This window comes from Thrips palmi, unplaced genomic scaffold, assembly GCF_012932325.1.
Source record: "Thrips palmi isolate BJ-2018 unplaced genomic scaffold, TpBJ-2018v1 HiC_scaffold_3, whole genome shotgun sequence".
NCBI classification, from domain to species: domain Eukaryota; kingdom Metazoa; phylum Arthropoda; class Insecta; order Thysanoptera; family Thripidae; genus Thrips; species Thrips palmi.
The window spans coordinates 7,156,364-7,182,291 of NW_023144630.1; the positions used below are offsets into that span (position 1 = coordinate 7,156,364).

The window sequence follows — 25,928 nt, forward strand, 5'->3', positions numbered from 1 at the left end:
TTTAAAACCATCCTCCAATCAAAAATTATCAGACAAATTCAGAATAAAGAATAAGAATAAAGCTATAAGTACAGTGGGACATTAAAAAAAACTAGAATTCATCATCATCCAGCTCTGGCCCCACGTCATTAATGACTCGGAATTCACCTGAATAAACAGTTGAAGAAAAATAAGAGCTCGTCTCCTTACGTAATTCTCTCTGCTTACACTGTAAATCCAAAGGCAATACTTTTAGCACTTTTTTTGGCGATACAATTGTGTATCGCCAATAAACGGCCTTACGGAAAAGTATTGCCTTGAAAACGGCGATACACAAAAGTATCGCCAAAATTTGGCGATTGGAGTATTGCCACGATTTGGCAATAAACGTCGAACAAATCAAGGGGACCAGACCTTGGTTTAATGCCGTGGTTTTGGCAATATCCAAAAGTACTGCCAAATTATGGCGATACTTTTCTGTATCGCTGTTCTGAAGGCAATACTTTTCCGTAAGGCCGTTGTATCGCCAAAAAATGTACTTTAGTATCGCCGTTGCATTTGCAGTGTAAAGGCGGGTATCCTCCTTCGTCACTTCGCTCACCTGCAAGATATCCTTCACATATGCACTGAGTTGGTGGCAAGCGATCGAGAATGGTAGTAGGAAGGCTAGGAGGTACAGGCACTTGACTCATAAGCAGCCCTGCCACGTTCTGAAAGCCAAAAAAATAAAATAAATAAAACTAGTTTTAGCACCGCGCCATCTTGGCATCACGCACACATTTCAATGAAAGCGTCTTACAGGTTCCTGCATTTGGCCCTCCTCTGTCACTACTCTAACAGAGACCCTCGACGCTGCGAGCTCCTCAAAGACGGTTGGGTGCTGCACCACCATCGCTCTGGCATTACGCCATGAAAGTACGAGCTGCAGACAAAAAGAAAATCAGCGCTTTTGTGTAAGGCTAATCGGGAGCGACGAGACCCTGACGGAATAGCATTGCTGAATAACACTTACATGTCCCCTACTCCTGGCCAGGTAAACGAGGTGGAGGCGGTGTGTTCTCACCCTTGCGTTTTCCTCAGAGACTCCATGATTGTGAACATGATGAAAGTGGGCGGGGAACTGCCGTTCCTCCCACCCCGGCAGCGGGCAGAGCGGGCAGGTCGCCACCCGCTTCTTGGCCTGCGCGTTCTTGTCGGAGCTCTTTAGATTTAATACGGCGAGGCGCTGAGGAGAGTAAGCAGTATGCTCCATCTGCCAAAGAACAAAAAAAAAGAAATAACACATTGCCACACTGAGAAAACCTTACAAACTATTTTGGGCATTACAAAGAAAAGTAGTTTGTATAACAAAGTATTTTGAGCATACGTAAGCTTACAAAGAAAATACTTCGTAATTTACGAACTATTTCTTCGTATAACAAAGTATTTTAGTTTGTTATATGTATGCTCAAAATAGTTCGTAAGGTTTTAAGAGTGCAGTTGATTAAAAGTAGAGGCCTAAGTTTGCGTTGAAAGAATTACCTCTCCAAACTGCACCACCGGGGCCTGCGCAACACACCCGGTCCAGGCACCGGCCAGCAATAGCAGCGCTACTACTGGCGCGGGCATGGCCAAGAGCACCTCCCTGCAAGCAAATATAACGTTAGGCCTGTACTCCAGCCATCAAATGTCGTTCTCACGGTAGGCCAGCCCGCCACTCAGCTGGGTCTGAGCCAGCGGTTCCCAATCTGGAAGGCGTCACCCACGGCATAACCGTCCGCGCCCCCAGCTGTTTAAAACGGGGCCTCTCCGAAAAAACGGGGCGAAGGGGCGTGGGGAGTCGAACCGCGGCCGTCGCATCGAAAAAGCGAGGCGTTCGCCACCGCCGCGCCGCGCCACCCCCGGACGGCGCCGGGTCGATAACCACCCCGCGGCGCCGCGGCCGCCAATGGAGCGTCGCGACGCCCGCCGCCACCGCGAGCCAATCACAGACCGCGGCGTCCATGCTGCCCAGGGGCGCTTTGTTCGGACGCCGACAGCTAGGCGCCTTTCGCGGGTTCGAATCCCGCAGGCGCCAAAGTGACAGTGTCGGCGTCTTGTTTTCAGGGCTGCCACGCTGCCGCGCCACTGCGCGTGAATGCCTGACTGCCTGACCCACTGCAGTGACAGGCTGGGCCACAGGCTGGGCCACAGGCTGGGCCACAGGCTGGGCCGGCCGTGTTCAAACACTGATAAACCTCCTCCGCCTTTCCGCAGACCTGACTGACCACCAGCAGGCCGCTTCCGAACGGCGACGCTCCGTCTCTCTCGCACTCGCGGGGCGCGCCGTCGGGGCGCGAGGGAGACAGCGCGACCGAACCACTGTTCGGCCAGGCTGCCGGCCAGGGCACAGTCCTCGCTCGCCACGCCTTGAACACACGCCTGCCCGGCCTGCCCCGTGTGCAAAGGCCAGCGGGCTCATTCCGGCGTCTGTCTCTCTCGCACCCCCGCGGCCCTACGGGACACCCCGTGAGTGCGAGCGAGACGGAGCGACAGCCTGCAGGCCACTTGTTGACTTCCGCTTGCCGCTGCCGCCGCGACGCCAAGGATCCCAGCCGAACGCGAACGATTCGCAGCGCAACACTCCTCGCCCTAAAGTCCCAGGCCGACCTGGCCGTCGCGCTTACAGTGTGCAGGTGGAGCGGCGCGGACACTCCAGTGGCGTGACGCTGCGCATCCACCTGTGGAAATGACGGCGATAAACCACCCCTCGCGGCCCTGGCGGCCCTCACGCATAAGCAGGGCGAGGGTGTACGTGTGTGTGCGTGTGTGTGTTCGTGTGTATGGGAGCGTGACAAGGGAGGGGGACTCCGCGTGATTCGGAATCTCAATGTAAATGGTTGGCGCACAGGAAGCGCGTCCACGCACCGCGCCCTGGCAGTCAGTGCTCCGTCTCTCTCTGTCGCACCAGCAGGGCGGGCAGTGTGGGAGCGAGAGAGACGGACCGATTGGCTGCTGGGGACGCTGAGGCAACGCCACGGCACTGCTTATCTCCCTGGCCGGCCTTCCAGGCCTTCCCTTCTGCAGACTGATTCCGAGAGTCGTTTACATCGTGCCGTCTCTCTCGCACCGCTCCGCGTCGCCCCGTGAGTGCGACAGAGACAGAGCGAAGAGACGCCGCAGTTACGGACGGCGACTTGGCGCGGACGCGTGCTGTACTTTTCCCGAACTCGTCGACTGCAGCCCGATTCCGAATCCGAGCCGCACTTCCTTCGCCCTGTCTCTCTCGCACTCATGGGGCGCGCCGGAGGGGTGCGAGAGAGACAGCAAATACAGCCTGCGTGAAATAATCCCCCTCTAAATCGCCCCCGCCCCCTCGCTTGTATATTCGGGAGGCTCGGGGCTTGACGACCGGGCTGGCGGCAGGCGCCCCGCCCTCGCCCCCGCCCCCGCCCCCACCCCCACCCCCACCGCGGCCACCCCTCAGCCCAGCGCCCCACCACGGCCCCACCCCCGACGGGCCGCCACGGCCGCCACGGCGCGCTATTTCAGAGGGGGTTATTTTTAGGGGAACGGGGCCCGTGCCCACCGTGCTGCAAACTGATTCCGAGAGCCGTTTTTGTCACTCTGTCTCTCTCGCACCGGTACGGCACACCCCTCGAGTGCGAGAGAGACAGAGCGACGAAAGCGGCTCTCGGAAATCAGTCTAGTGGTGGTGCTTGCCGAACTCCAGGTGGCCGCCGTCCTCGTGGTTAGGGAAGCCGCGCCGCGGCCCGCGGGGGCGCACAGTGGACCAGAAGACCAGTGGAGGCGGCCAAAACTCTAGACGCGTTTTGAGCTCTAGAGTCGCTAAATGGGAGTCCGTACCAATGGATTGCTCTTCGAACGAGGAATCCATCGGTGGGTTCAGTCACACGTTCGGTTCGAGGCCTGATTAGCGGCTCTGGAGCTTTGGCCGCCTCCACCGTTCTTCTGACCCACTGTGGGGCGTCGCCGGGGAGGCCGTGACAAAAGCAGTGCTGGCCGCCACCAAGCTCGGCACCGCGCAGCCTTGCCACGGGTCGGCCAGAACAGCGTAGGCCAGCCCGCTCAACAGGCCGTCTCCGAAAGGGCCAAAGGCACGTCTATAATGGATTTAAACTAAATTATAGAGGTTCTGGCCGGGATGCGGCCGCGCTTAAGTTAAGTTAAAGTGGAGAGAGAACGCCGCCGTGAACTACCAGTTCGACTAGTTCGCCCTGCGTTTGTTTTTGTGTGTCTGCACGCCGCATTCGCTCGCGTGGGTGCACTGCACCGCACTGCACGCGCGCTGCCCTGCTCCGAGAATCGGACGGTACACAGTGGGCCAGAAGCCGGTGGAGGCAGACAAAACTCCAGACGCGTTTTGAGCTCCAGAGTCGCTAAATGGGACTCGAACCGAACTTGTGACCGAACTTGCGCTGCGAGTGAGCGCCCCGTCACGTGCTGGTGTATCACCGACATGACCGGGCGGGCCCGAAAGGCAGACGATCACTTCACTTGTGGTCGCAATCGCCCAGCGGGGTAGGCAGTGCGCCTCGCAGACGTGTGCGCTAGCTGCCTACGCTGCAGGCTGACCGGCTGGGACGGTGGAGGCGGTCAAAAGCCCGGACGCGTTTTCAGCTCCAGAGTCGCTGAACGGGACTCGAACCGAACGTGTGACCCCCACAAATGGATTGATCTCCGAACGAGGAATCCATTGGTGGGGTCACACGTTCGGTTCGAGCCTTGTTTAGCGACGCTGGAGCTCAAAACGCGTCTAGAGTTTTGGCCGCTCCACCGACGTCTGGCCCACTGTGGGCCGGCGGGCCACGGAGCGGGTCGCGAGGCAGGTGCCGGATGCACGGCACTCATTTTGCCCAAAAATAGGCCAGCCGGCGCGACGCACGCATCACGCCTCGCTGACTTACGGCAGTCTCTCCGTCCCTCTCGATCCCACTCGGCACGCCCCGCGAGTGCGAGAGAGACAGCACGACGCACGACTCATCGCAGTGCGGGCCGGCAGGATGTACCGCAGGACACGCGAGTCAGCTGGATTTGGCCTTTCGGGGCCCGTGGCCACCGTGCTGCAAACTGATTCCGAGAGCCGTTTTTGTCACTCTGTCTCTCTCGCACCGGTACGGCACACCCCTCGAGTGCGAGAGAGACGACTCAGCCGCGACTCGCGGGACGCACGCCACCAAGTCCCGGCGCCACGTAGGACTTGTCCGTGGGGGCGAGTCGTCGATGGAGTCGAACCGCGGACCTCTATAGTTGCTTTTGTAGCTATATAGACGTGGTACTTCCAGAGTAGGCCAGCCCGCCACTCAGCTGGGTCTGAGCCAGCGGTTCCCAATCTGGAAGGCGTCACCCATCATCCGGCATAACTCTGTCAGTTTTCATCGCACAAAAAAAAACGTTCCTCGGCACCACCACGCCGACACCCCGTCACGACACCGTCACGACACCGTCCCTGGTCCACAAACACGGCACGGCACGGCGCGGCCCCGATGTGGGATGCAGAGCAATGCAGAGCACCAGCGAGGTGTGGATCACCAGATACCGTACCTGGGAACAGGCACCAGCCCCGCTGTGATTGCTTTTAGCAGTATTCCCGACCGTGTGGCGATGCTCCGCAAGCGGTTAGGGTCACCGTGGACCTGACCCATGTGGTCCGCTTGGGGGCACCTGTAAATCCACTGTATGCTACGCAGCTTGGCGGTCACTGGACCCCTGTACCATACCTGGAACAAAAAAGACCACAAAGATTAGTAGAAGACAGCAGAGAAGTAAATAAAAACACGTGGGCCACCAGGACCACCACACACACCACGACCACCGCGGGAACATGGCCAATCGACTGGCCATTTCCGGGAACGGAACCGGAAGATGCGGGCGGGAAATCAGAGCAGAGTAACGCTCTGTCCGCCACACCCTTAATGTTTTTGTACAAATTTTGAACGAGACGTCACAGTTTTTTGTGCAGACGAACATTTCGAACAAGTTTGTACGCGATTTTGTACACAAATGGGAAAGTATGTGCAGTTTTTCGTACAAAAATTGTGCGAAAAGTTCGTACGGGGCGATGCTCGATTCCACACACGCTCTCCCTCTGTCCCTCTCGCTCCCTTGGCTTACCGATTCCCAGAGTCGTTTTCGTCGCTCGGTCTCTCTCGCACCTGTGCGGCGCGCTCCGTGAGTGCGAGAGAGACCGAGTGACGAAAGCAACTGTCGGAATCAGTCGGCATGACGGGAGCGCAGGCGGAGATGCCTCCTTTTTGAAAATTTGATCCGGTGTACAGAGATAAATTCGGTATTTGCACGATAAAGGAAAAAAGAAAACAGAAAAGTTTCCAAGTTTCCGCCTCGTATTGCCTGGCAGAGGCCCGTGTCGAAACGAGTCGATGAATCGGACCGCGGTATGCGCCAATTTGAACCCTCGGCGCTGCAAAAGCACCGGCTGGAGGTGGGAACGGCGTCCACTCCAGGCCCGACCGACGGAACTCAAGATAGGAGGGAAAAGGGAGGGGGGACACGGTCCACTTTTGCACTTTCAATCGTTAGTTGTAGCAGAATGGCAAGTGCTGCAGAGGCCCGCTACGGCTCAAAAGAACGGCCTTTCAATACTCTAGCCGCGTGGCGAATACCAGGGCCGAAGCTCAAGACATGTCCAGTAGAGGCAGAGACTCGTCGATTTGGTCCAATGTTTCGGATTGTCAACTTCAAATTGTGGACGCACACACTAAATGTTTATGTACAATTTTATACGTGGTGATGCATAATTTTAAACTTGTGTGCCATCGTGCATAAAATTGTGCGTGAATTTGCATAAATTTATGCATTTTCACGCATAATATTATGCAGATTCCCCGCATGCACAAAATCGTGCAAGTGGCACGTACAAAATTCTACATAAACATTAAGTGTGCAGATTGAGCTGGAAACATGAACATGATAGGCTGGACCAGGAATGATGGCCCTGCGAGGCCCTGCGAGAGTATCACCGTGCCCTGCCTGGCCCTGCGAGTGTGTGTGTGTGTGGCTGGGGAAATAGGTCGTGACTTACTCTAGGTTCATCATCATCGTGATCCATTTCATCAGGTAGCTGCTCTCCTTGATCTTCGCCCTGCGGCTCATCTAGATTGCCATCATTACCATCATCCTGAGGGTCTGGATGAGGCACCTGCTCTTCTTGGTGGTGCTGCTGCTGTTGGTTAAGCAGGTCGACTAGGGCCTGCAAAATGACACACATTTAGATCCGTGCGCGCGCGCGTGTTGTATTTTACAGCGAACGGACTTACTTCAAGGTCAGAGCATTTCTTTTGCAGGGCTTCAACCTGCTCAAGCGCCTGATGATGTGCTTGTTCTATGCCTTGAGCACGCTCTTCAGCCAGAAGACGGGCGCGCTCCTGCTGCCTCTCAAAATTTTGACGCTCTTGTTCAATCTTCTGCTCGCATTGCTGAGTCACCTCTTCCCAAGAGCGCTGGGCCACTTGCCGGAGATCAACCTCATGAGCTCGTTCTGCCTCTGTATATTGCTTCTGGAAGTCCAGACGAGCTTGTTCCAGCTGCTGGGCCGCCTGGTCTTTTTGCTGCTGTTGCTGCTGGTTGTGCAGCTGGACTACGGCCTGCAAAATGACACACATTTAGATCTGTGCGCGCGCGCTTGTTGTACACTGGTAAAACTAAAGCGTAACTCTATGCTTGAGTCAAGCATAAAGTTACGCTTGAAGACGTTACGCTTGAAATGAAGCATACTCTAGAAATTCCCCCATGCATTTAGATAGGTGGAATCTTGGCGGTTGGGACTGTTACGCTTGATTTCAAGCGTAACCTGATTACGCTTGCAAACAGAGGGTAAAACTACGCTTTAGTTTTACCAGTGTATTTTACAGCGAACGGACTTACTTCAAGGTCAATGCACTTCTTTTGAAGGGTGCCATGAGTTTGTTCCATGTCTCTATATTTCTGTTCCGACAGCAGACGGGCTTCTTCCAGCTGCTCTTGAAAGCTCCGCCGCTCCAGCTGAAGCTGCTGCTGGAAGTTATCGCGCTCCAGCTGAAGCTGCTGCTGAAAGTTGTCGCGTTCGATCTGAAGTTGTTGCTGAAACTGCTGTTGACACTCTTGTTGAGCGCGCTCAACAGCGCGTTGTATGTCCTGCTGCTGCCGAGCCGGCTGTGGCACCACCGCGGCAATCAGCCTTCGAGCCTCCGCCTGCAATAATGAATCAAAGAAAAAATGGTGATACAAATCGCGTCTGGCGAGGGGGAAATCACTCCTAAAACCTGCGACCCGACTATTACGCCTATAACGCTCTATTACGCCTCAAAATATAGCGATTTAGCTGAAAACAGACCAAAAAACCCCTATAATAGATCAAATTTTGAGAATTTCCGCTATTACGCTACTATTACGCACACTATTACGCGTGCTATTACGGACAGAGTGACCCGACTATTACGCGAGTGCTTTCCCCCTCGGCGTCTGGGGTCAAAATAGTTGTCATTTTCTTTATCAGCACCCACAACAATGCCAAACTCGAAATAAAAATTTCGGTCGTATTACACCTCACCGGGATTCGAACCTGCAATTTGGATGGAAAGACTTCACGCCAAAATATGGCAAGACATTAAAGTCTCGCCAGGTTTTGGTCAGACCTGAAAGTCTCGCCAAAATTTGGTCAGACAAAAAAGTCTCGCCACAAAACGGTCATACACAAAAGTCTGACCACAAAATGGCGAGACTTTTGTGTCTGACCACGGCCTTTAGGCCGTAACCGTCCGGCGCATTACGGCCTTTCGGTGGCGGTCAGACAGAAAAGTTTCGCCATTTTGTGGTCAGACTTTTGTGTATGACCGTTTTGTGGCGAGACTTTTTTGTCTGACCAAATTTTGGCGAGACTTTTAGATCAGACCAAAACTTGGCGAGACTTTTATGCCTTGCCTCTGGAGTGGCGAGAAGTCTGACCTTTTGATTTGTAGTGTGGGTCCAAACCTTTCCGATTGGCTCGAAAGGTGCGGTTTACTTACCTTTCCAGCGACCAATTCCTGTCTGTACTTGGGTAGATAGTCTTCTTCGTGCATTGCATCGATAAGTGCTGGTGTGGCCCGGCCGATGATGCGGGCTGGCACCACGATGTTAACTTCACTGAAAACAAACATTGATTGCGTTTTTAGTTGGCCCATCCTGCACTGCGACGACGCCGGGACTGGGAGATGCTTGAGTTGTCCAATTTGGTCGATTTGGTGCAAAGTTCCGAATTTCGACCTTCAAACGGTCATTCACTGGTCGAGAATCGAGCTAGAAAGCCCAGCGACGTCTCAAAACAAAGGCATTGAATGCTTCTAGAGGCTGGTTTGGGCCGAAGTACAATAACATTCAAAGGGGTCAGGCAGCGGCCGAAACCTCCCGAAAATTTCAGTGGTGCAAAATGGTGACATTCCCCGATTCGACCGAGAAAAACGGTCTCACGACGAGACAGATTGACGTAGACGGATGCGGCTTGCATTGAATTGTTCTTCGAAATTCCGTGACCCAAAATTGATTTTTTACCTTATGGGAAGGGAGAAGGACTTACTTTTTTTGACCCAGCCATTGTAGAGTATACTTCCCAGCACTGAAACTCTGGATGACCGCGGGGTACCTTTTCCCCCCCACCACGGAGGGCCAGAGCGCCACCACCACATCGCCGACGGAATACCTGCAACACAATAAAATTAGACGTTTTAAACATGGATTCCCGAGGAGAGGTTCATCACTCTGTCTCCCTCGCACCCTGACGGCGTGCTCTGCGAGTGGGACAGAGACGCTACTGTACGCGACGACGACGACGGCCCCTCGCCTTCCCCTACACCGACAAGCTGAAGGTCCTCGGCGTCACCTTCCAGGATGACGTCAAGACCACCACCAAGGACAACTGGCCGGCGTGCGATAGGCGTGCTGCTCGCCGACGCGGCGCGGGCACTAAGGCCTACGCAGCGGGCGCGGTATGTCAGCATGTTCGCTCTTTCCAAGCTCTGGCACGTGGCGCAGGTCGTGCCCGTCTCCAAGGGCGTGGCCGACGCTGTGGTGAGAGCTGCTGCGAGGTTCCTGTGGCGCGGCGGACTGATTCCGAGAGTCATTTAGATCGCTCTGTCTCTGTCGCACCTGTCCGGGACTCTCACGAGTGCGAGAGAGACGGAGCGACAGCGGGCGGGCAGGTCAGGCACGCGGTGAGGTATGCGGGGAAAGGAACCCGCTCCCGTTTCGGACAGCGAGACCGAAGCAGGCAGGCACACTGCTCAGGTGCAGCGCGATCCGGGACGCGAGGCACTGGACCCGGGCCACCCTGACCAGGCTCTTGGGCAGCACGGCCACGGGCCACGCCCAGGACGCTGCTGCAGCCTACCTTCGCGCCGCGCCGGACGACCCCGACGGGCGGGCCACGGAGCGGGTCGCGAGGCAGGTGCCGGATGCACGGCACTCATTTTGCCCAAAAATAGGCCAGCCGGCGCGACGCACGCATCACGCCTCGCTGACTTACGGCAGTCTCTCCGTCCCTCTCGATCCCACTCGGCACGCCCCGCGAGTGCGAGAGAGACAGCACGACGCACGACTCATCGCAGTGCGGGCCGGCAGGATGTACCGCAGGACACGCGAGTCAGCTGGATTTGGCCTTTCGGGGCCCGTGGCCACCGTGCTGCAAACTGATTCCGAGAGCCGTTTTTGTCACTCTGTCTCTCTCGCACCGGTACGGCACACCCCTCGAGTGCGAGAGAGACAGAGCGACGAAAGCGGCTCTCGGAAATCAGTCTAGTGGTGGTGCTTGCCGAACTCCAGGTGGCCGCCGTCCTCGTGGTTACGGAAGCCGCGCCGCGGCCCGCGGGGGCGCACAGTGGGCCAGAAGACCAGTGGAGGCGGCCAAAACTCTAGACGCGTTTTGAGCTCTAGAGTCGCTAAATGGGAGTCCGTACCAATGGATTGCTCTTCGAACGAGGAATCCATCGGTGGGTTCAGTCACACGTTCGGTTCGAGGCCTGATTAGCGGCTCTGGAGCTTTGGCCGCCTCCACCGTTCTTCTGACCCACTGTGGGGCGTCGCCGGGGAGGCCGTGACAAAAGCAGTGCTGGCCGCCACCAAGCTCGGCACCGCGCAGCCTTGCCACGGGTCGGCCAGAACAGCGTAGGCCAGCCCGCTCAACAGGCCGTCTCCGAAAGGGCCAAAGGCACGTCTATAATGGATTTAAACTAAATTATAGAGGTTCTGGCCGGGATGCGGCCGCGCTTAAGTTAAGTTAAAGTGGAGAGAGAACGCCGCCGTGAACTACCAGTTCGACTAGTTCGCCCTGCGTTTGTTTTTGTGTGTCTGCACGCCGCATTCGCTCGCGTGGGTGCACTGCACCGCACTGCACGCGCGCTGCCCTGCTCCGAGAATCGGACGGTACACAGTGGGCCAGAAGCCGGTGGAGGCAGACAAAACTCCAGACGCGTTTTGAGCTCCAGAGTCTAGACCACACCAAACGTGGCCAAACGTGGTCTAGACCACACCAAACGTGGCCAAACGTGGTCTAGACCACACCAACTGATGCGGTCAAAATGGCATCCATTTGACCACACCAATGATGCGGTCTAGACCACGTTTGGTTTTTCAGTGCAGACTGGGTTCTAAAGTCTGACAAAATTGTGTGCAGCCAAACATGTCTCGCCATTTTGTGGCGAGACATTTTTGTCTGACCAAATGAGTGGCGAGAAGTCCGACCTTTGGCTTCGGACTGCTTCTGCTGCTTCTGCAGCGTCCCTTCGCGCAAGAACGCGGGCCTGCAAACAAAGCTAGTAGGGAAACGCGGCGACAGGAGGCGAACACTGCAAGCATGCAAGTCTGCAAGTGAACATACTTCCAACGACTCCCCAATATGGGCCAGCGAACGGCTCCCGCGGCCTCTGCCTGCCATCACGCTAACTAGCAACGGATGCTTGCATTGTAGGCTTTACAGCTTTTCATTGTAGGCTCTACAGCTCCCCCTCCCCCGGTTCCCCCTGAGGCTCTCTGTCTCTCTCGCACCTCGACGGGCCTCCAGCCCCGCGGGCCAGCCGGCTAGCGTGAGCCAGTCACCCTCCATCATCTCGGAATCAGTCTGCAGAAGGGAAGGCCTGGAAGGCCGGCCAGGGAGATAAGCAGTGCCGTGGCGTTGCCTCAGCGTCCCCAGCAGCCAATCGGTCCGTCTCTCTCGCTCCCACACTGCCCGCCCTGCTGGTGCGACAGAGAGAGACGGAGCACTGACTGCCAGGGCGCGGTGCGTGGACGCGCTTCCTGTGCGCCAACCATTTACATTGAGATTCCGAATCACGCGGAGTCCCCCTCCCTTGTCACGCTCCCATACACACGAACACACACACGCACACACACGTACACCCTCGCCCTGCTTATGCGTGAGGGCCGCCAGGGCCGCGAGGGGTGGTTTATCGCCGTCATTTCCACAGGTGGATGCGCAGCGTCACGCCACTGGAGTGTCCGCGCCGCTCCACCTGCACACTGTAAGCGCGACGGCCAGGTCGGCCTGGGACTTTAGGGCGAGGAGTGTTGCGCTGCGAATCGTTCGCGTTCGGCTGGGATCCTTGGCGTCGCGGCGGCAGCGGCAAGCGGAAGTCAACAAGTGGCCTGCAGGCTGTCGCTCCGTCTCGCTCGCACTCACGGGGTGTCCCGTAGGGCCGCGGGGGTGCGAGAGAGACAGACGCCGGAATGAGCCCGCTGGCCTTTGCACACGGGGCAGGCCGGGCAGGCGTGTGTTCAAGGCGTGGCGAGCGAGGACTGTGCCCTGGCCGGCAGCCTGGCCGAACAGTGGTTCGGTCGCGCTGTCTCCCTCGCGCCCCGACGGCGCGCCCCGCGAGTGCGAGAGAGACGGAGCGTCGCCGTTCGGAAGCGGCCTGCTGGTGGTCAGTCAGGTCTGCGGAAAGGCGGAGGAGGTTTATCAGTGTTTGAACACGGCCGGCCCAGCCTGTGGCCCAGCCTGTGGCCCAGCCTGTGGCCCAGCCTGTCACTGCAGTGGGTCAGGCAGTCAGGCATTCACGCGCAGTGGCGCGGCAGCGTGGCAGCCCTGAAAACAAGACGCCGACACTGTCACTTTGGCGCCTGCGGGATTCGAACCCGCGAAAGGCGCCTAGCTGTCGGCGTCCGAACAAAGCGCCCCTGGGCAGCATGGACGCCGCGGTCTGTGATTGGCTCGCGGTGGCGGCGGGCGTCGCGACGCTCCATTGGCGGCCGCGGCGCCGCGGGGTGGTTATCGACCCGGCGCCGTCCGTGGGTGGCAAGGGGTGGCGCCGCGGCGGGTTGGTCAGCGGCCGCCATTTTGCACTTGTCCGCGTGCTGGCGGCCGGGGAGGGCGTCGACGGGCACCCCGCGGCCCCGACATGGCGGCGCGCCGCCCTCGCCCTGCGGGGCATGTCGCCCCACGTGGCCGCCAGGACGCCATGAAAGGCGTCTCTGTATCCGCCTGTCCGCCTCGACATGTGGCCGGGGGCTGCACTGCCGCCAGGCCGGCAGCGATTCGATGCTCGTCGCTCTGTCTCTCTCGCACCCATGCGGGAAGCTGCGCGAGTGCGACAGAGACGGCGGCGGAGTCTTCGGAATCGGTCTGATCTTGCGCCACTCGGCCCGCCGGTGGTTTTGGCAGCGCCCCCTCGGACTTGACGGCGTTGTCGTCCAGCAGCGGGGCGCCCACAGTGGGCCAGAAGACCGGTGGGGGCGGTCAAAATTGCGGGCGCGTTTAGAGCCCCAGGGTCGCTCTGGGACTCGGCCGAAACGTGTGACCCCACCAAAAGATTCCTTGTTCGCAGAGCAATCCATTGGTGGGGTCACACGTTCGCTTCGAGTCCTGTTCTGTTCAGCGACTCTGGAGCTCAAAACGCGTCTCAAACTGTGGCCGCGGCCGCCTCCACCGGTCTTCTGGCCCACTGTGGCGCCGCGACTGAAGCCTCCTTCCGCTCGGCATTGACGACGACGACGACGACGACGTCGACGAGGAAGTCCTTCGGCCGCGTCAGCGCTATTGACTCGCCGCGCCTCGTCGAGCCTCGAGTCGAGCCTCGAGCCACCCCGTTCCCGTTACCCCTACACAGCGACATCCTGCTTGCCCTGCGCGCGGCCCCGCGGCCTCCGCGGCCCCCCGGCGCAGAGGTGGGGCGGTGGGGCCCGCGGTGGCGGAGTGGGGTGGGGCGGGGCGGGGCGGGTGGCAGCGAGTTTAGCGTTGTCATGTCGGGGGGCGCGGCCGCGGCGCGGCGGTGGCGAACGCCTCGCTTTTTCGATGCGACGGCCGCGGTTCGACTCCCCACGCCCCTTCGCCCCGTTTTTTCGGAGAGGCCCCGTTTTAAACAGCTGGGGGCGCGACAAAGAAGAGTGCGCTCTAGGAATAAGAGGCGGCCTAAGGGGTTCCACCGCCGTGTGCGTACGGAGTGCATACTTAGAACAGATCCGGATATTTCCTCCAAAGAGTGTACTTCTAGAGAACACCCCGCTGCTGCCGTTGGAGTGTACCACTGTGTACTTCGGTGCACTTCCCTGTGTTCCCCGTGCACCGGCATGACCGCCGCCGCGCTCCGTCACTCCGTCGTCAAGGCTGTCTTTGCTTGCCGGGCGTTTTTCCCGGTCCATCCTCGCGTTCGACGGTTCGACGGCGGCGGTGCGGCCATGGTGCGGAGACACGCGGCGCGGCGCCGGGGGTCCCTGCCTGTCGTTGTTCAGACGTGGTGCGCGAAGTTGGGACGGCGCGACCCGGCCAGGGGGAGGGGGAGGGGCGGGGGGCCTCAGCCCTGGCCCTAAGGCCTGGTCCCCGCGTGCTGGTGGGGCGCGCAATGCATGCATATGCATTATCATGGGGCTCCCGACTGGCGGGGCTGCGGCTGGGCTGATTTCGAATGTCCCTCTCGCGCTCATGGGGCGGCCCGTAGGGGTGCGAGAGAGACAGAGCGACAGAGCCAGAGTCCGGAATCAGTCCGCCGCCGGCAACCGGCGGCGGCGCCCCCGTGTCGTTGCGTCTGCGTCGCCGTCCTCGCACACCCGCTTCACGCCCTCAGGTGTGCCCTCCCCTCCCCCTGCCCCACCCCTCCCGCCTCGCGCAGCCCCATTAGTGGCCGTGTGTGAAGAACATAAAGAAGCTCGACAAGGACACCACCGCGTCGACACCGGGACACCGCGTTACCGCGTCGCAGGGCCGGCGGCGGCAAGCGCCCCCCAGGACTCAGCGGCGTGGCCCGCAGGCCGCAGGGGCACCCACCACCACCCACACAGTGTGTGTAGACAAGAAACAGTCTAGAGGTGACGCGCGGCGGCGGGGATCGTCAAGGAATCCTCCACCCGGCCAGAGAAATGGTCGTCGGACAGCGTCGGTCAAGTGACAGGGCGCTACGCGTTTGTTGAATCACGGGCTTGACTTCGCAAACAAGGGCCGTCAGGGGAAGGACGCATCCCTTTGCCTTCTTTCCCAAACAACAACAACATGGCGGAGCGGGTGAAGAGTGAGGGCGACTCCCCCGGCATAGGGGCCGCGACAAGGCTGGCTGGCGGCGTGGTGGGGCTGGGATCCTTGGCGTCGCGGCGGCAGCGGCAAGCGGAGTTAAACTACATTATAGAGGTCTTTGCTAAGACGTGTCCCAAGGCCTATGTGGGGCTAAGGTGTCAGGACTGGTCCATTATAAGACGTGCGGGGACCTCTATAATGCAACTTTTTGCATTATAGACGTGCCCCAGGCCCGTGTGGGGCCATGTAAGTTAAAGTGAAGAGACACAACCTCTATAATGTAGTTTAAATCCATTATAGACGCGCCGTCTTAGCGAAGGCCCGTAACAAAGTCAACTCCGGCGCGGCCGCGTGGTGCCGTGTCTCGCATCCCTTCGGCCCCCGTTTCGCCCGCTGTGGCGGAATCGCGGTTGCGTAGGAATGAACCCTGGCAGCGCGGGCACGGGGCCGCGCACCACACACATGTGTCACAAGTTTGTCACAGGTGTGTGACACACACACACACACACACACACACACACACACACACACACACACCAGGGCGCTGTCCAGGGCGCTGTCAGCGGCGATGATTCGTACACACAGGGAGGCATGACAAAGCGGGCGCCGGAATTCAATGATCACACGGACGTCACACCTGTCACACCTCCCCCCTCTCCTCTGCCGGGGGGGGGGTGGGGGTGGGGTGCGGCCTGGCATCCACTTGTTGACCGCACCCTAGGGCTTCTTGCTTCCTCCCTTGCGCGTCCAGTTGGGTTGGTAGGTCCTTGCGTTCAGTGTTTTGGAGTGAGCACTGTTTTCAGAAGACTCTCCGCCTTCCGACAGCGGTTGGATGTCCTGGCGTTGGTCACCCTCCTTGCTAGATTCTTGTAATACTTAGTACATTTTTTCTTATAGCAGGTGTTAAACAGGACGACAGTGCAATCGTCAACTGTCGGGGGTTTCCAGAACACCCTCTGATGACAGCGGACGCACACTTGAAACTTTTTGTTGGCAGTGTATCGCTTATCGGTGGACTCGGGGCTCAAGCAAGGCGAGCCCATAGCGCCAATGCTGTTCAACATAGCGCTAGAAGGAGCGGCCGGGGAGCTCCACGAGGAACAGCAACACCCGGAGCTGCTGGAGCGGCCCGTCCTCCTAGGCTTCGCGGACGACGTCGCCATCGTCGCGGAGACAAAAGAAGAACTGGCGCGGGCAGGTGCCAAACTACGGGACAACGCGGCGCAGTATGGGCTGCACATCTCACCAAAACCGGAGTTCATGGCGGTGTCACGGGACCCGAGAGCACCGGCGCACGGGGACGGCCTGCAGGTGGGCAACGTAACATACCGGAGGGTTCTCCGCGATCCCCCGGGGTGCACGCCCCGGGGGCGGCGTCAAGACGGCCTAGCGGTACGTCAAGCAGGTGCAAGAGGACGTCGTGCGCATTTTACCCCCTGACGTCACAAGGGAGGAGTTCCAACACGACCGAGACGCCGTCGCAAGGGAGAAGAGGCGGTTCCGGGATTACCCCTGCCCCTACGACACCAAACAGCACGCCAAGAGACGGAGAGCCAACGAGCGACGCGAGGAGCGCCTGGAGGAGCAAGCACGCGCGGAGCTAGCACTCAGGGAGCTAGAGGAGATGCAGGACGACCCCGACATGTAACGGTAACCCCTTCTACACAGGCAGCACTCCGGGCGGGTGGCAGTGGGTGGCGATTTGGGGGGCGCGCGGGGTTGGGGGGAGGCCACCGAGCGCAGCCAGGCCCCTGCAGGGCTGTGGAAGCGAACCGACGGAGGAGCTCCGCGTCCCCGGGGGCGCACAGTGGGCCAGAAAACCGGTGGAGGCGGCCAAAACTCTAGACGCGTTTTGAGCTCCAGAGACGCTAAATGGGACCCGAACCGAACGTGTGACCCCACCAACGGATTCACGTTTAATTTGAGTCACATTTAGCGACTCTGGAGCTCAAAACGCGTCTAGAGTTTTGGCCGCTCCACCGACGTCTGGCCCACTGTGGGCCGGCGGGCCACGGAGCGGGTCGCGAGGCAGGTGCCGGATGCACGGCACTCATTTTGCCCAAAAATAGGCCAGCCGGCGCGACGCACGCATCACGCCTCGCTGACTTACGGCAGTCTCTCCGTCCCTCTCGATCCCACTCGGCACGCCCCGCGAGTGCGAGAGAGACAGCACGACGCACGACTCATCGCAGTGCGGGCCGGCAGGATGTACCGCAGGACACGCGAGTCAGCTGGATTTGGCCTTTCGGGGCCCGTGGCCACCGTGCTGCAAACTGATTCCGAGAGCCGTTTTTGTCACTCTGTCTCTCTCGCACCGGTACGGCACACCCCTCGAGTGCGAGAGAGACAGAGCGACGAAAGCGGCTCTCGGAAATCAGTCTAGTGGTGGTGCTTGCCGAACTCCAGGTGGCCGCCGTCCTCGTGGTTACGGAAGCCGCGCCGCGGCCCGCGGGGGCGCACAGTGGGCCAGAAGACCAGTGGAGGCGGCCAAAACTCTAGACGCGTTTTGAGCTCTAGAGTCGCTAAATGGGAGTCCGTACCAATGGATTGCTCTTCGAACGAGGAATCCATCGGTGGGTTCAGTCACACGTTCGGTTCGAGGCCTGATTAGCGGCTCTGGAGCTTTGGCCGCCTCCACCGTTCTTCTGACCCACTGTGGGGCGTCGCCGGGGAGGCCGTGACAAAAGCAGTGCTGGCCGCCACCAAGCTCGGCACCGCGCAGCCTTGCCACGGGTCGGCCAGAACAGCGTAGGCCAGCCCGCTCAACAGGCCGTCTCCGAAAGGGCCAAAGGCACGTCTATAATGGATTTAAACTAAATTATAGAGGTTCTGGCCGGGATGCGGCCGCGCTTAAGTTAAGTTAAAGTGGAGAGAGAACGCCGCCGTGAACTACCAGTTCGACTAGTTCGCCCTGCGTTTGTTTTTGTGTGTCTGCACGCCGCATTCGCTCGCGTGGGTGCACTGCACCGCACTGCACGCGCGCTGCCCTGCTCCGAGAATCGGACGGTACACAGTGGGCCAGAAGCAGGTGGAGGCAGACAAAACTCCAGACGCGTTTTGAGCTCCAGAGTCGCTAAATGGGACTCGAACCGAACTTGTGACCGAACTTGCGCTGCGAGTGAGCGCCCCGTCACGTGCTGGTGTATCACCGACATGACCGGGCGGGCCCGAAAGGCAGACGATCACTTCACTTGTGGTCGCAATCGCCCAGCGGGGTAGGCAGTGCGCCTCGCAGACGTGTGCGCTAGCTGCCTACGCTGCAGGCTGACCGGCTGGGACGGTGGAGGCGGTCAAAAGCCCGGACGCGTTTTCAGCTCCAGAGTCGCTGAACGGGACTCGAACCGAACGTGTGACCCCCACAAATGGATTGATCTCCGAACGAGGAATCCATTGGTGGGGTCACACGTTCGGTTCGAGCCTTGTTTAGCGACGCTGGAGCTCAAAACGCGCCTAGAGTTTTGCGACCGCCTGCGCCGGTCTGCTGGCAGCACTGTGGCGTGCAAATTGAATACCGCGTTACACGTTACAGTGTGTGCGAAGGGCCAACGCCACCGGATTAAAGCACGATGATTGAGGCCCTTTCCCGCCATTATCACCCTGAAGGGCCTTAAGGGCTTGTGGGGCTTGTGGGGTCCGAGGGCGCGCTCGGCCCTGCCTGCCTTCCCTGGCCAAGGCCCCTTATTTTTTATGGAAAATTTGTGATGTAGATTTGGCGACACCGACATTCGGGAGCACGATCCACCCGTTGACGATCTTTGTTTCGGGGCGTGACAGAGAAAGACCTTTATGATGCATTTAATCTAATTAATACTTTAATGCATTTAATCAAATTATGAAATAAACAAACATTTAAAAACTGTTACAAGCATTCCTTCAAATATTGATGCAGTTTCGCAGGCTCCAGCTTTCCAAGAAAATACTGAATATATCTAACAGCAGCCCCTTCACAGACAATGCAAGCTGGTTTCCTTCCGTGCTGGCACAGAAAATCAACAAGAGGGACGTGCTGAACCATATTGCAGTTGAAATCGTGATGCACAGGGCAGGTCCTTGCTACATGACACAGCGCAGATTTATCGGAAATGGACAATAAGTCCATTATAGTCTCAAAGACAAGCGGATAGTTTTGAAGGCGTCCCAGTTGCCTAAGGATGTTGGCTGTCTTCTCGGGGTCCGTGGGCACACTATCGCCCCAAAAATTGATGAATTGGTCCATGGTAACCTGCAAGCAAAAATTTAGTAACTTTATCATTATTGAGTGATCAATTCCAAACTATCGAACTGAATTTCACTTTCAAAAGTAACTGATGGGCCTAACCTTTACAAGGCTTCTTAATGGCCGCAAAGAAGCTACTAACTCCCTTAAGCTAAAAAAAAATTCAATAACTGAATGAAAAATTCATAGTGGAAAATGAACTACAACTAAACCAGACTATTAAGACAGTCAAATGCTCACCTGTATCTTGATAATGGCGACTTTTCCAGCTTTTCTCCTCAAACGCTCGTTCACCTTCAGGAAATAATAACAGGACAGAAATAAAAAAGTCAGCGCCGTCAGTGCAGAGGTTGCGCACTTGTTCGAGATCATGAAAACTGGACAGTGTTTTTCAAAACGCTTTGCACCGATGCAAAGGGCTTGAAATTGAGGGTGCATTAGGCCAATTGCTCTTCTCGAAACTCCCCCCTGACTTTATACTAAGGTGCAGTGAAAACTCCGAAAAACACGAGAAATCATAAAATTCAGGAAAAACTCGAATGCGCCATGTTGATGTAAATGATTCCGTCCTTGTGTGCGGTTGAAGTGGAAGTATCGAGCAGTCTACTAAGCCTAATGCACCTTAAATTTTGTGCTCTTTTGATCTGCGCAAAGCGTTTTGCAATCAACGGGCTAGATCTTCCAATCGAAGCAAAATAAGTTACCTCTGCACCTCCCTCGCGCATGGCTTCACGCGCTTCCGAGGCCGTTGCCGCCCCCTGCTCCGAGGATGTCGCTCTGTCTCTCTCGCACTCACGGGGCGTCCCGGAGGAGTGCGAGAGAGACAGAGCGACGAAACGGTCCTTCGGGCAACAGGAGAAGAAGCAGCTCGACTCGAGGGTCGAGGAGGACGCTCCGCGCATTCCAGTGTCTGTCCTGTCCCCTCCGAGGTGCGCTACAAGAAACAGCCGGCAGGGCGCGCTGCGCTGCCCGACCGGCGCTGCGTGGCGGGAATGCTGAGGGAGACGTGTGACGTCGTCCGAGGATCAGCCTTGATTTGGGCAAGGGTCGGCGGGGTGGGTCGGCGGGGTGGGTCGGCGGGGCGGGTCGGCGGGGAGGGTTGGCAGCCGTCCCTCGGAAATAAGGTCGGGCGGGTCATTCGGGTCGCGGCAAAGGAGCCGCGGGCCGCCGCGCCGCGCACCAACACAACCCTCTTAACTTGCAAAGTCAGCTCCGGGCAGCGAGGCACGCCGTGCCGTGCCGTGCCATGCCGCGCCAGGGACGCGCTGCCGCTCCGCGGTGCTCCACGGGGAATCCGACGCAAGCCAGTCTGCGGGATCCAAGGAAGGAATCCCTTGCAAGAGACGGCGTTACCGCGGGTAATCCACGAGGACAGCCGGGGACGGACCCCGCCGGGGCCCAGCCAGCCGGGGCCCAGCCAGCCGGGGCCCAGCCCGCCGGGGCCCAGCCCGCCGGGGCCACGCCGCCCGCATTCCGAAAAGAGACCCGTCCCTTCCCCGGCAGGATTCCGTGCCGGACCGGACCCTGGCCTGCTTCTCGCGCCGTGCAGACAAGTCAACGGAAAGGACCTCTGCCGTGCGCATGCTTTGTGCCGGATCACAGAGAGCGAGGCGACGTCGCTGGCGATTTTACACCCAGGCACCCCCGGCCAGCGTGTCCTCTCGCAGCAACCACACCACGCCAACAAACGCAACGATCTTGGCGAGAAAAAAAAGGAGCAGGGGGTGGTAGTCGAACCCATGACTTCAGCGCCAGTAGCAAACGCGCTGCCCCCTGCGCTGCCGTTTCGCCGAGGGGGTAACGACTTCGTGAATCCGGCTGACAGTAAATTGGTAATCCGTAATCCGGATAACCCGAAATTTTGAGGTAATCCGGGGTAATCCGGGAAAATTTTTAGGTAATCCGGGGTAATCCTGAGGTAATCCAGGATTTTTTTGTTGTAATCCGGAGGTAATTTGGGGGTAATCCGAGGTAATCCGGGGTAATCCGTAATCCGGCTGACACGAAATTTACCAGTCGTTACCCCCTCGCGTTTCGCAGAAACGCACCGATCCCCCCTTCACCGTGTTTGCCTCCCACGTGTTGCGCCGTACATCTCCGTGATTGTCCCGCTGCTTCCGGTCGACGGTGGCTGCGGGGCGAGGCAAGGCGAGGCGCTGCGAAGGGGTTGGATTTGATTGATATCCGGCGATGCAAGCGTCGCGCGGCCCGCCTCGGCACGGCTCGGCACGGCTCGGCTCGGTCGCGCGCACAAAGGCGTGCTCTCCTTATTTTCCGGTGACTCCCTTCGGCGATTGGCCCAGGGCCCGCCGGCCCCGCCAGTGCCCCAGTCAGCCCGGCCCCCTCACGGAAGGCCACGCCCGGGAACGCCTTTGAGGAGTTGTTTTCCCCGGCGATTTCGCGACGCGGCGCCGACTCGCCGACTTGAAACGGCTCGTGCCGACGCCGAGGTCGGCTGGGTGCCTTGTCGGCGCCGTGCATCGTTGCCGCACCTTGACGCACAGTGGGCCAGAAGACCGGTGGAGGCGGTCAAAACCCTGGGACGCGTTTTGAGCTCCAGAGTCGCTAAACGGGACTCGAACCGAACGTGTGACCCCACCAATGGATTCCTCGTTCGGAGAGCAATCCATTGGTGGGGTCACACGTTCGGTTCGAGTCCCATTCAGCGACTCTGGAGCTCGAAACGCGTCTAGAGTTTTGGCCGAGGGGTTACCCACTCCGGGTTGCGCAGCGCCGGCAGGCGCCCGGGCGTGATGCGTTATCAGTTCGAAAGTGAAACAAAACCGCGGCCACAGCCAGGCCGAAACAGAGCCCGGCGTCTCCCAGCCATCCAGGACGACCGCGGCCGCACACACGGCTGGCAGCAGCGGATACGGGACTCCAGCCAGACCCATTCCGAGAGGCGCATTCGTCGCTCTGTCTCGCTCGCACTCATGGGGCGTCCCGTGTAGGTGCGAGAGAGACGGAGCGACGAAAGCGACTCTCAGTCTGCAGCAGCGCGGCGGCGCGGCGGCGCGGCGGCGAGGCCACGGCACCCAGCGGGCCCACCCATCATGGACCGGCCAGGCAGGCCAGGCCCACAGGGCTGATAACTGGCCCTTGTTTTTACAAACAAGGAGAAAGGGACACACTACTATCAACCGGCAACAGCAGCCAGTCCACCCACCGCCGCACAGTGGGTCAGAAGACCGGTGGAGGCGGACAAAACTCTGGACACGTTTTGAGCTGCAGAGTCGCTAAACAGGACTCGAGCCGAGCGTGTGACCCCACCTTTGGACTCACCGTTCAGAGAGCGATCCATGGGTGGGGTCACACGTTCGGTTCGAGCCCCGAGTATTACTCCAAGGTCCGCCACGGGGCCCGTGCGGCCACGCCCTTGCAGGGAACGAATCGAAACTTTTTGCCGAAAATACAACAATCACAGGCACTGACACACTCTGAGGATCCTTAAACTAAGTCTTATCCTAATGAAAACTGTGAATGAAATCACCTTACAGAACTCATACACTAATGACCAAAAAAAACCTCTGCTGGAAGCTACGCTACAGCTCAGGGCAAGGTCAAGCTGGGCTTTAGTTGTTGATTGAGAAAGGAAATCGTGAATCAGACCGGAACTCAAATTAGAGGCTTGACTCAGGCCGAGCTCATCACGAACTCTTGCTCTGCGACCCTAAACAAATACTGTCACCGTTTGCAAGGCGCACATTCACTCAAGTCTCCGATCCATTGGCCGTCGTAAAAATTGGGGACGTGCTGAGCGCCGTTTATGACGGCCCGAACAGTGGCCGCGACGCCGCGACGGCGCGGCCGAGGGGGAGGGGGGGCCGTCGGGCCTGTCGCGCCGCGCGGCACTGTGCGCGGGAGGGGCCGGCCGGAGGGGTCACGCGGGCCGCGGGCCGTACGAGGGCATTTATGGTGCAAGCTGCACCTAAAGGAACTGTCGACCTGCTCAGCTTTCTTGCTGCCCTGGTAGGTTTAAGGTTTAAGGATGGACGTTCAACAAACGGCTCTGTCAAGCATGAGCCTCTCACTGTTACTTAGTGAGGGAAGCACCGACACTCGAGTGGAGTTGAGTGTGTCACCGAGCGCAGCCAGGCCCCTGCAGGGCTCTGGAAGCGAACCGACGGAGGAGCTCCGCGTCCCCGGGGGCGCACAGTGGGCCAGAAGACCGGTGGAGGCGGCCAAAACTCTAGACGCGTTTTGAGCTCCAGAGTCGCTAAATAGGAGTCCGTACCAATGGATTGCTCTTCGAACGAGGAATCCATCGGTGGGTTCAGTCACACGTTCGGTTCGAGGCCTGATTAGCGGCTCTGGAGCTTTGGCCGCCTCCACCGTTCTTCTGACCCACTGTGGGGCGTCGCCGGGGAGGCCGTGACAAAAGCAGTGCTGGCCGCCACCAAGCTCGGCACCGCGCAGCCTTGCCACGGGTCGGCCAGAACAGCGTAGGCCAGCCCGCTCAACAGGCCGTCTCCGAAAGGGCCAAAGGCACGTCTATAATGGATTTAAACTAAATTATAGAGGTTCTGGCCGGGATGCGGCCGCGCTTAAGTTAAGTTAAAGTGGAGAGAGAACGCCGCCGTGAACTACCAGTTCGACTAGTTCGCCCTGCGTTTGTTTTTGTGTGTCTGCACGCCGCATTCGCTCGCGTGGGTGCACTGCACCGCACTGCACGCGCGCTGCCCTGCTCCGAGAATCGGACGGTACACAGTGGGCCAGAAGCCGGTGGAGGCAGACAAAACTCCAGACGCGTTTTGAGCTCCAGAGTCGCTAAATGGGACTCGAACCGAACTTGTGACCGAACTTGCGCTGCGAGTGAGCGCCCCGTCACGTGCTGGTGTATCACCGACATGACCGGGCGGGCCCGAAAGGCAGACGATCACTTCACTTGTGGTCGCAATCGCCCAGCGGGGTAGGCAGTGCGCCTCGCAGACGTGTGCGCTAGCTGCCTACGCTGCAGGCTGACCGGCTGGGACGGTGGAGGCGGTCAAAAGCCCGGACGCGTTTTCAGCTCCAGAGTCGCTGAACGGGACTCGAACCGAACGTGTGACCCCCACAAATGGATTGATCTCCGAACGAGGAATCCATTGGTGGGGTCACACGTTCGGTTCGAGCCTTCGAGCCGGTCGAGCCGGGGGAATTATAGACCGGCAGCGCGGCGCGCGGCGCTGTTGGCTGTTTGCGGGGAGCGAGTTAAATTTCGAGGCGCGTTTTGAGCTCCAGAGTCGCTAAATGGGAGTCCGTACCAATGGCTGTTGGGCTAGTTGGACTGCATACTCTTAAATGACTATGCGGAGCCATGACAGGGAAAGACCTTTATGATGCATTTAATCGCATTAATTAATTAATGCATTTAATCAAATTATGAAATAAACAAACATTTAAAAACTGTTACAAGCATTCCTTCAAATATTGATGCAGTTTCGCAGGCTCCAGCTTTCCAAGAAAATACTGAATATATCTAACAGCAGCCCCTTCACAGACAATGCAAGCTGGTTTCTTCCCGTGCTGGCACAGAAAATCAACAAGAGGGACGTGCTGAACCATATTGCAGTTGAAATCGTGATGCACAGGGCAGGTCCTTGCTACATGACACAGCGCAGATTTATCGGAAAGTTAAGTATGGATATGCATTGCGTTACTTAAGTCTGTGACGCCTTTCATGTCACTTTCATTTGAATTGAGTTCATTAAATAATATTTATTGCAATATTTTATGACAGGTGACATGAAAAGACCCAATTAAAAGAAGGCTGATTAAAGCCAGTTTACGAGACAAAGTATAATGCGAGATGACTAATCTCAGGAGAGAGCGAGTGCAGATGTATCAGAGTTCTCTACCGGAGCAAAACAACAAGATTAGTTGGAGATATTGCTAGAGTATATAATGTTGGCGCTACCGGGTACGAATTGACGATTTTTTCTGAAATGCCCTAGCCACATAGATCAGTTTTTGCACCAGTCGCGTCACCTAGATACGCGCCTTAACCTCTATAACACCTCTAAAACGGTACTTTTGGAAACTTCATAGGCTTAGCCGTCGCGCCCAGGTACTTTTGGAAACTTCATAGGCTTAGCCGTCGCGCCCAGCTTCGAGATATACTCACATTACGAATGATGAATGACTCGAATCAGCGCGGCGCTTCTAGAGCACAATGTAGAACGATCAGAACGAAACGAATTTTCAAACTACCGCACTCTTGCAGAACGCCAACCTAACAAGGCTAGGCCTCTAGGGCAGGCTCACCGCCTTGTAGGGAAGGCGTTCGCCGCTGAACCAGTTCCCAAAATC

General features: G+C 58.1%; 1 protein-coding gene across 1 annotated transcript; it reads right to left on the reverse strand.

Moving 5' to 3' along the window:
- On the reverse strand, nucleotides 1-25,928 carry LOC117648629. The gene is made up of 12 exons (XM_034391250.1): nucleotides 25,744-25,928; nucleotides 9,512-9,634; nucleotides 8,964-9,081; nucleotides 7,843-8,148; nucleotides 7,236-7,562; nucleotides 7,001-7,168; nucleotides 5,503-5,678; nucleotides 1,501-1,603; nucleotides 992-1,231; nucleotides 779-901; nucleotides 581-689; nucleotides 1-147 (listed from the first exon to the last, which is right to left on the reverse strand). Coding segments are annotated over exons 1-12 (1,851 nt in total). The 5' UTR covers nucleotides 25,746-25,928; the 3' UTR covers nucleotides 1-91.